The 9,940-nt window shown below is 55.5% G+C and overlaps 1 protein-coding gene across 1 annotated transcript; it reads left to right on the top strand.

Annotated features, from left to right (window-relative positions):
• The first annotated feature begins 3,787 nt into the window (after positions 1-3,787).
• GLA (galactosidase alpha) lies at positions 3,788-9,585 on the top strand. The gene is made up of 7 exons (XM_032124105.1): positions 3,788-3,972; positions 4,205-4,379; positions 4,573-4,750; positions 6,246-6,337; positions 7,235-7,396; positions 7,979-8,176; positions 8,361-9,585. The coding sequence occupies exons 1-7, from the start codon at positions 3,803-3,805 to the stop codon at positions 8,622-8,624; spliced, it is 1,239 nt and encodes a 412-aa protein (XP_031979996.1). The 5' UTR covers positions 3,788-3,802; the 3' UTR covers positions 8,625-9,585.
• Positions 9,586-9,940: the final 355 nt, after the last annotated feature.

Raw genomic sequence — 9,940 nt, 5'->3', positions numbered from 1 at the left:
TTTGGTGGTGGGGTTGTTCTTTAGATGGGACAAACGAAGCTTCCCCAGGGTCTTGCTGCTGTCCCCACCCCAAACCGAGAGAGGATGCAGCCAAGGGGAGAGCTGTGAGGTATTTCACACCAGTACGGTGTGCCTGCTCTGCAGTCAGGACATCAGGTCTGGGCACTCAGTGTCTGTTTGGAGACAAACACTGCAGTCAGCCCTGAGCCATTCAGCTCTGGGAACCAGCACATCACAGAAAAGAATGAAAAGTGTGAAAATCCAACACATCCCCCCCAAGCCAAAGCCCCCAGGTCCCACACACTGCTCACAGCGAGGTGGGCAGCTCATTTCTGGCATCACACTTGCAAAGGCAAAAGGGAACCACTGTCCCATGGCTCTGCAGGTACTTGTGGTTCTGGTGTACCTGGGGGCAGTTTCAGGGTCGGGAGCAGCACTCAGGCCCTGCCCCTGGTCCTCCCAGCAGCCCAGTTTGAACTGGGAGTTGCTGGGACACTGTCACAGCTGCAGGGCTGCCACTCCAGCACAAAGCTCCAGTGGGTCCCTCACATCTTGGAGATGGGGGTGCTGAGCCCCATGTCCTCTCACAGCATGGCCAGGGACCAGCCCAGGTGGCTCAGTCCCCCAGCAAAGCCCACAGTCTTTGGATGGAATCAGTTTTTCATTCCCTGCTCACGGCTGTGCATTGGCGGCCACCACAGAAAGCAGCCGTGGGCACAGGACCAACAGCCACGGCCAAGTTAATTGGTGGTTTAAAAGAAAGTTAATGAAGTTAACACCAGGTTAATGGGACTCCCAGACAGTAAAATGAGCATCATCAGCACTGGCAGCTTCCCAACTCCTGCTAGCAGCATGCCCAGGGCCAGAAGCACACACAGGTTGGGGACAGCCTCCTTGAGGGGCCCTTGTGGGGCCAAGGAAACGTGCCCTTGGCTGGGCACTGCAGTGATGTGCCAGCCAGGCCCCTGCCCCACCAACCACAGAGGGCCTGACCCTGCTGGCCCTGAGCTCTGCCGCTGTCCCTGGCAGCCTCAGGGTGCCAGACCTTCCCTTCTTCCCCCTCTCCCACACCCACAGCCTGGAGCTCCTGTGGGGCAACTCCAACTGCCAGAGGTTCAACAAAGCATCCTGTGCAGACAAAGTGATGCTTGCAGGACAGCCTGTCCCACAGGGATCCCGACCCCAGAGCCAAGGCAGTGCAATGCCACAGGAGCAGGTGACAGCTCTGCTGGGGCTCTGAGCAACCTTTGCACATTGTCTGAGCACAGAATTCTTTTAAAGAAAATATCAACCTCCAACAGTCAGCCAAGCAGTCCTGAGTGGGCCAGGGCTGCCCCTTACAAGTGGGAAAATGGACACAAGAGAAAAGCACCAGGAGCTGGACAGGCAGCATGCCCTGCTGGGATCGGCCATGCCACGGGAACAGGGCCCTCACAGGACCACAGCCCCATGGGGACTGGAACCTTCTGGCACAGGGAAGGTCCAGGTGCAGGGTGCCAGCACCCCAGCCCTCAGCACAGCCCTGCCAGTGCTGTCCCCCCTGCCAGTGCACCCCCTGCCACCTAAACTGTGGCATCACACCACAGCCTGTCACCTCCACCTGCTCAGAGAGGCTGCACCAGGGCCCTGCCAAACCCCACACCCGCCCCCCCAGCACGGCTTTGGGACCAGCCTGCACCACTCTGGGGACACCAGCCAGCACATGCAGCCCACAGGGCATCCCACAGCTCCCATCCCGAGGGGTGTGGGTGTGCCAGGTACTCCTGGGGGCAGGCAGGACACCTGGGAAGCAACAGTGAGGGAGTGCTGGAACACAGAGACGAGCAAGGATCAGCCCAGCGGCACTCCCAAACGCTGGGAATAGGGAATAACTGCCCAGCTCTGGGCTGTCGTTTTGCACAAGAGAGAACAAAGCCATGAGGTTTTCCAGCCCTCAGAGTGTCTTGTTTTGTCCAACTTTGAGAAATCTCTGCGCTTCAGCTCCCCAAGGGACAGGGGGAGGACCCCGGCACTGGAACAAGGAGTGATTATCAGCCCACGGCTCTGAAGAGCTTTTGTTCCCTGGAAGTGCCAGAGCAGGGATCGGAGGACACCTAGCGAGATGCCTCGATGGCACCCAGAGCCCTGTGCTTTGATGGCCACAGCCCTGCCGTGGTTCCATCCAGCCCCCCTCCTCCTGCTGTGGTGAGACCACGACAAGAGCTCCAGTGGGGCTGCAGGGCTGGTCCAGCCCCGGGGGAGAGGCACAGGGGAGAATTGGCTCCTCACATCCCATTTCCCACTGCTGCCATGGCAGTGGGAGCCTCTGAGTCTCCTTGACAGGCCACACGTGCTAGCAGTGCTGACACCTCGAGCAGTGCTCACGGCTGTGTGACTCCTGCAAAAGCAGGGATTAAATCCCGGGCTCACCTCCGAGATGCTGACTGGCACACATGTGCCCTTTACAGCTCTCCAGGTCCTGCTGACACCAGCACTGCCCATTCCCAGAGGTTCTGATCTCAGCTGCCAGTCAGAAGTAACTGGTGCAAATGGGGCGATGCCCAGTGACCATGACTTATTCTTGTGGCTGAACTTGTTGAAGAGAGGCCAAATCTTAGAGTGCAATGATCTGGATGAGCCAAAGCACCTCAATCAGAGACAGGCCAGATCCAGCACCACACAGGCAGAGAGGCAGCAAACAGCCTGGCCATAATGCACACTCTGGATCAGGCTGGATCTGACAGAAGAGCATGGGGGAGATGTGCTCAGGAGGAAGGCTCATTCAGGAGCTTCTCACAGAGTTTTTGAGGCAGGGCTGAAAGCCCCGAGGGAAAACCAAGTCCTGAGCCCATGGGGTACAATCCCCCCTTCCCCAGGACCCTGTGCTGACACACAGAGCACACACAGACCCACACCCTGCACTCACAGCACCCCCAGCCCCTCGGGCAGCTCCAGCACTGCTGAGCACACAGAACCATCGTTAAGGTTGGAAAAGACCTCTGAGATCAGGTCTAACTTATCACCACCTTGCCAACCAGACCATGGCACCGTGGCATGTCCAGTCTTTCCTTTAACACCTCCAGGGACAGTGACTCCACTTCGCTGGACAGCTCATTCTGATGTCTAATCGCCCTTTCTGTGAAGAAATTACTCCTGATCTGCAACCTAAACCTCCCCTGGTGGAGCTTGAGATGATGTCCTCTGATCCTGTCCCTCGTTCCCTGGGAGCAGAGCCTGACCCCCACCTGGCTGCGCCCTCCTGTCAGGGAGCTGTAGAGGGTGATAGGGACACCCCTGAGCCTCCTTTTCTCCAGGCTCAGCCCCACACCTCCCTCAGCTTCTCCTCATGGGACTTGTGCTCCAGACCCTTCCCCAGCTTCATTGCCTCAGTAGCTCAATGTCCTTCCTGAACTGAGGGGCCCAGAACTGAGCACAGCACTCGAGGTGTGGCCTCAGCAGCGCCCAGCCCTGGCCGTGCTGGCCACACTAGTGCTGTACCGGCCAGGTGCCACCGGTCTCTCGGCCAGCTGGACACGCTGCTGGCGGGCACACGGCCGGTGCCGCCCCGGCCGCGCCTCCCCCGGCCCCGCCCGGCAGCCCCGGCACGACCCGACCGGGCCGCCATGGGCCTTCCGCCTCGGTCACGTGACACCACCCCACGCGACCCGCGCTTGGAGGCGGGGCCAGGTGCGCCTCGCTGCCCGGGATTGGCGGCGGGGCGGGCGGTACCGCGCGGCGATTGGCTGCTCCTCCAGCCCCGCCCGCCAGCCCCTCCGAGGATTGGGCGTCAGGGCTGTCAATCACGCGGCGGTCCCGCGGGGCGATGGCGGCGGCGCGGCGGGTGCTGCGCTGGGTTGTGGCGGCGGCGGCCGCGGTGGCGGCGGCGCTGGCGCTGGACAATGGCCTGGCGCGCACACCGCCCATGGGCTGGCTGCACTGGGAGCGCTTCCTCTGCGGCACCGACTGCGCCGCCGACCCGCACCGCTGCGTCAGGTACCGCCGCAGGGCACGGGTATACGGGGAGCCCAGGGCAGCGCAGGTACCGGGCAGCCGGCCCGGTGCTCCGGCACCCGCTGTGCCTTCCCCGCGCCAGGGCGGAGGGCCAGGCTCCCCTCCCCGCGCTCCCCCGTGTGCCCCCTGCCCGCCCAGCCCCGTGGCTGTGCCGCTGGTAGACATCAGACGTTCTCTGCTTGCTTTCCCGGTCGTGCGCCCTGCCCGTGCGCAGCGAGCAGCTGTTCGTGGAGATGGCTGACAGGATGGTTGCCGAGGGCTGGAGGGACGCCGGCTACGAGTTCATCTGCATTGACGACTGCTGGATGGCCCCGACGCGAGACAGGCAGGGCAGGCTCCGGGCGGACCCAAAACGGTTCCCCGGCGGGATCCGCAAGCTGGCCGACTACGTGAGTGCCACCGTGGCACGGTGGTGCCCCAGCCCGGGAGCAGGGGAGGGCAGGGACGGCCGGGTGGGGACGGCTGCATTACTGCTGAGATAAGGCTCTCCTGCCATAGTGGAGTTTGGCTTCCCTTGCTGCCCCAAATCCTCCTGCCTTGTGGCTGCCCCATCCCAGGGTCTGTTTGTGTCTGCACGCACAGGTGCACTCCAAGGGTCTGAAGCTGGGAATCTACAGCGATGTTGGGAACAAGACGTGTGCTGGATTCCCTGGCAGCTACGACCACTATGACCTGGATGCCCAAACATTTGCTTCCTGGGGTGTGGACCTGCTCAAGTTTGATGGCTGCAACTCTGACTCACTGGAGCTGCTGGCAGAAGGTAGGCCATGGGCTCAAAGCAGCTATTCCCATGGGTGGGAATATTCTGCAGGCAGCAGCAATTCTAGGCCCAGCACAGGGCTCCAAGGATTTGCTTTTCCCTGAGTGTACTCATTTAAGGGACTTGCTTACAAAAGCAAATCTGAGGCTCTGTTCCCAAGCCCAAGGTGCTGAGTGTTGCTGGGTTAAGTGTTTTTACCTGCTCAGCCTCCTGGAGCTCTCTTTCAAGCACAGCTTGGAAAAGGAGCTTTCTCACCCCAGAGCCCGTATCACACGGAGCACAGACACATCAGAGGTGTGCTCTGGGGGCTGGCTGTGCAGGCTGTTAACCTCAGCTATTAACTCAGCACAGGCTTTGTCCTTCTGCAGTGCCTGTCCTGGAGAGCCCAGAGCGTTTCACACACTTAACCCTTAATCCCTGTGGTGGGGCCTTGTCAACGCGTATCAGCCTGAAGGTAGAACAGCTTGTGTCAGCCATGAAAGGAGTAGTTAGGAGGGCTTTTAACAGATAAAAATGAAGGGAATTATGGCATAAAAATCCTACTGGGGTTTTCCTTTTAAAGCACACCAGTGTAAATACCACTTTAGAAGTTATTTGCACAAAGGGTGGCAAGCCAGCAGCTGAAAGCTCAGCAGCTCCCTGTGCTGAGGGGACTTGGCTACAGACTCTTGTGAAGGACAGGCAAATACCAGTGCCACAGGAGGAGATTTGTGGGAAGAACACTTTAACTTGGAAAGCTTTTTTCTCTTGACTGGGCTCTCTGGCTGCTGGCACAGTCAGCACCACCATGTTTGGCAGGAGGAGCCCTGCACAAAGTCCTGTCTCTGCCTGGCACAGAGAACCTGCCCAAGTGACAATCCCATCGAAGCCAGATGGTGGGGCATATGCCAACTGCCACGGACAGGAGCACGGCTCAGCACCCTGAGTGACAGCTGAACTGAGAGCTCCTGTTGGATCGTATGTGTAACCCAGATACAATCCAGTTGGACTGAAGTAGTTTCAGAGGAAAGAGCAGACTTTTCATTCCCTCTCTCCCAATTGGAAGGGACTTAACAGGGCTGTCTAGGGACAAGGACAGGAAAAACTAGAGCTTTTGCATTCCTGCACAATCCATATGGTGCAAGTGCCTCATGAAAACATACTCCTACATTACCCAGCAAAGCTGCACTGCTTGATAGATAGTGACTTGTGCTTCCTGGGTATCTAGAGGAAAAATGCCATGCAGGAAAGCTCTAAACCTCTTCCCCTGGCTGTATGTACAAAAGGATCAGCAGTCTTGGAGCGACAGCGTGGCCAAGCAAAGCTCCTGTCCTTGGGAGGCAGGTGACCAGCTGCAGACTAAGTTCCCCTGTCCTCCCTGTGGTGTCTCAACCACAAAAATGTGTTCAACCTTAATTTTGCAAGAGTTGAACTGAAACCTGAACCTGTGACATTGGATTAGTTCTGCTGTGTGACCAAGGAGGTTGTGTAACCTCTGTCTGTCCTCTTCCTTCAGGATACAGGCGCATGTCTCTGGCCCTGAACAAGACTGGAAGGAGCATTGTGTACTCCTGTGAGTGGCCTTTCTACTTGAGGCCTGTGCAGCAGGTAAGAAGTTGCCTCTCAAGGTTTATCCTGGGGCTCAAGTGGGCAGAAGAGAAAAACACTAAGATTGCAAAACAGCATCCTGAGAAACTTGCTGCTCTCTGTCCTGACAGAGAAAAAGGCTGTAAAATGGAGGAAAAAAACTTTTTCTTCCAGAGCCCTGAAGCATTCCTGAATCATTGCTCTGCTGAAACTGATTCAATAGGATGCTGCAGCATGAAGGCACAGCCCAGATGGAGCATGCCTAAAAAACCACAGCATCCATCTGCTTCCTATCTGCAAGGAGCCAAGCAGCAAACCATTGGCAGTGCAGACACACAGCCTAGCAGATAGCTCAGTGTTACCCCTCCTGGACACAGAGTGCTGCAGACTCAGCCTTACAGTCAGCTCTGGGGACTATGAGAGAGGCTTTGTGATATTCTCCACATTGTCCAGTGACAGATTTCTGCCAACCAGGGTCTGTGACTGACACGTTGCCCTGCACCCACAGCTGGCTTCCCCTGTGCCACTTTGACAGGATGGTGCCATTCCCTCCCACTGGAATTAAATGTATTACTCACCAAAGGGTGTAAACCCAAGAAATAGCAATAATTACTGGGATGTTACAGTTTAATCCCACTGGCCTTGTCACACCTTCAGTAAAATCTTGAAGGAATTTTCTAACAGAGCTGGTGGTCACAACTGTTCTCCCAAGGGGAGCAACAGTGTTGTCTAGAACATGTCAGAGTGGAGTTACTGGGCACAAAGCATTCAAGGGAATCAACATGATCATCAACTAGCTGGTGATGGAAGGTGTTATCCTGGTTTTCCCCCAAGCTACCCTTGGGTCCAGTCCAGCCTTGTTTACACTCTTGTTGTACAGCCAAGTGCTCTGGCTAATCACACTTATTGTTCTGGCAGCCCAATTACACAGAGATCAAACAGTACTGCAATCAGTGGAGGAACTTCTATGATGTCTATGACTCCTGGAGCAGCATAAAGAGTATCTTAGATTGGACAGCACTTCACCAGGACACCATTGTGAAGATAGCTGGGCCAGGGGGCTGGAATGATCCTGACATGGCAAGTACATCAACACCCACCCCACTTGAAGAATCAGCAGAAAAACCTTCCCTCAGCTGCAAGCTAAGAATTGGAAGGGAAAGAACTGGGGGAGAAACACTGAGGGGAAGGGCTCTGATGGGACCCTACGATCAGGATCTTGATGAGAAGGTCCGGAGTGGAAAGGGAAAGAGAACTGCAGCTATGGATAGTAGGAAGGAAGCACCATCTTTGTGTCACACAGCCTCCACAAGCAGTACCAGTTCAGAATACGCATGTGGCACTGGGGGACAATCTCCAAAGTGCTGATGTCCCACCAGAGTGAAAACCCCTGGGTGCCAGCATTGCAAGGATCTGAATCCAAAAGCATTCTTAAACACTGCCTAGCCACTTAAAGAGCTCTATTCACTTCCTCCAGGCACTTATCCTAAATCGCCACACAGTCATGCCTTGTTTTTCCCAACAAGCTGGTCCTGCTTCTGGCACTCACCCTATCTAGCCAGGCTCCAAAGAGAGGTCCCACCCTGTCATTTCCTTGTACTGGTGGCCCAGTTTATCCTCAGCAGGCAGCGTTACCAGGCACTTTTCGTTTGCTTGTCACAGCTAGTGATTGGAAACTTTGGGCTGAGCTGGGACCAGTCGGTGACTCAGATGGCCATGTGGGCCATCATGGCAGCACCCCTGTTCATGTCCAACGACCTGCGGCACATCAGTCCTGAGGCCAAGGGTCTGCTCCAGAACAAAGAGGTGATCGCCATCAACCAGGATCCACTGGGCAAGCAGGGATACCAGCTTGTCAAGGTACAGCAGGAGAGGGATGGGGGTGCAGTGTGGGGCACAGGAGGGATGGAGAGGTGGCTCGGGGTTTGGGAACAGGAGCCCAGTGAGCCCATTTGTTCCCGAAGCTTGCTGCAACAGAGAGGCATGAAGACCATCCCTTCAGCCTCCCCCAGCATAAGCCCTGGGTTTGTTTTCTCCTTGGCAGGACAAGAACTTTCAGCTGTGGGAGCGGCCCCTGTCTGGCCGAGCCTACGCTGTGGCGGTGCTGAACCATCAGGAGATAGGGGGACCCCAGAACTTCACCTTCTTCCTCACCTTCCTCGGCAACGGGCTGGCCTGCAACCCAGCCTGCTCCGTCCGACAGGTGCTGCCAGCCAGCAGGGACTGGGGCATTTACAGCTGGATCTCCTCCCTGAGCGTGGAGGTGAACCCCACAGGCACTGTGCTGCTCAAAGTCCTGGCACTATAGGAGGCACAAAGACAGTCTTTTCCTCAGCCTTAGGCTCTGTCTGAACTTGTGGCAGGAAACTTAATCTCCTTCTTCCAAGCACGTGCCTTTTTTCTCAGGCATTCATTATTTGAACCTTCAGCCTATTGTGACCAATACCCGTCACTCCAATCAGCAGGAGGTAACAGAGAAAGGGTGAACAGCAGAGCAGTGCCCCTTTCTCTGGCATCTCACCCAACTCCTCCTCCAAGGGGCTGGAAGGGCTCCAGCAGGGCAGCAATTCCTGTTTACTCCCACTGCCACTACCAAGCACGGAAAGACAAGGGATGCACATGCAGCATCTTTCAGCTATCCTTGAGCATTTCAGGGACAAGAGGGAAACACACCCTGGCCACCTTGCTGTCTTTTCCAGACAGACACACAGTCCAAGAAAAGCTGCTCCTACCCTGCTGAAGAAACCCCACACTTTACTTAAGAGCATGGACATGTACTTCCATCTTTTGACAACTCAGGGACTGACATGAACCATTGCACTTCTTAGCAACTTTCTTGACAGCTGCTATCATGCCTTAGGACTCAAGTTTATGAAGGTTTCCCCTCACTCCAGGAATCTCTCACCAGTGCCTGTCACTTCCCTTTAGATGACAACTCCCTCTCCACCCTTCATGTGGCCACTGGAGTCCCCTTTCTCCATGAATCCTGCCTTCCAGAAATCCCTGAGTGCTTGCTTCCCACTGCTGGCAGCAGCCTTTAGGTTGAATGACACAGGCTCTCCAAGCCAGGAGATGGATAATCACTTAATCCAACCATTATGTGCAATTATGTTCCCTTCTGACTACAATAGAATCGGGATTTCTTGATTTGTTCTTCCGTGATTAAGCACTTTGATTAAAATCCCTTTAAAAGGCTAAGCTTTTTCTTACTTGCAGCCTACAGGAGTACAGCATGGTATCTGAAATTAAATCATGGTTTAGAAAACAGGCCACTTTGTTCCAGTCGTGTAAGTTTTTGTGAAATTTGTCATGATTACTACAAACAGCACTCAGTGAAGCTGACATGGTAAAGCCATACAGTCCATCCCACAAGCCAAAGCCACCACTGCCTACACAAATCTGAAAATGCCATCACATCAGCCAATATTTAATAAGCAAAAATACAAATTCTCTTACAATTCAGTAACTGAGTGCTCTCAGTCATTATGAAGATGGTAAGAGGCATCTCTCCATCCTCCAGCTCCATTTCCACTACAGGAAAGTTGCCCTTAAGGGTGAACTCTGCACTGCATTCCCAGCACCTGCTAACAGCAGACCTCCTACTCACAGATGGTGCTCTCCAAG

The sequence above is a fragment of the Corvus moneduloides genome, chromosome 14 (assembly GCF_009650955.1).
Source record: "Corvus moneduloides isolate bCorMon1 chromosome 14, bCorMon1.pri, whole genome shotgun sequence".
Classification (NCBI taxonomy): Eukaryota; Metazoa; Chordata; class Aves; order Passeriformes; family Corvidae; genus Corvus; species Corvus moneduloides.
Note: the sequence above shows the minus strand (reverse complement) of the source record. Positions and strands in the feature narration are given on the sequence as shown.

Bases quoted from the DNA above. Each gene is read 5' to 3' on its own strand.
- GLA (XM_032124105.1), top strand. From the start codon at position 3,803: ATGGCGGCGGCGCGGCGGGTGCTGCGCTGGGTTGTGGCGGCGGCGGCC. The intron at 4,380-4,572 runs GTGAGTGCCACC...CTGCACGCACAG, and splicing joins TCCGCAAGCTGGCCGACTAC to GTGCACTCCAAGGGTCTGAA. The intron at 4,751-6,245 runs GTAGGCCATGGG...CTCTTCCTTCAG, and splicing joins ACTGGAGCTGCTGGCAGAAG to GATACAGGCGCATGTCTCTG.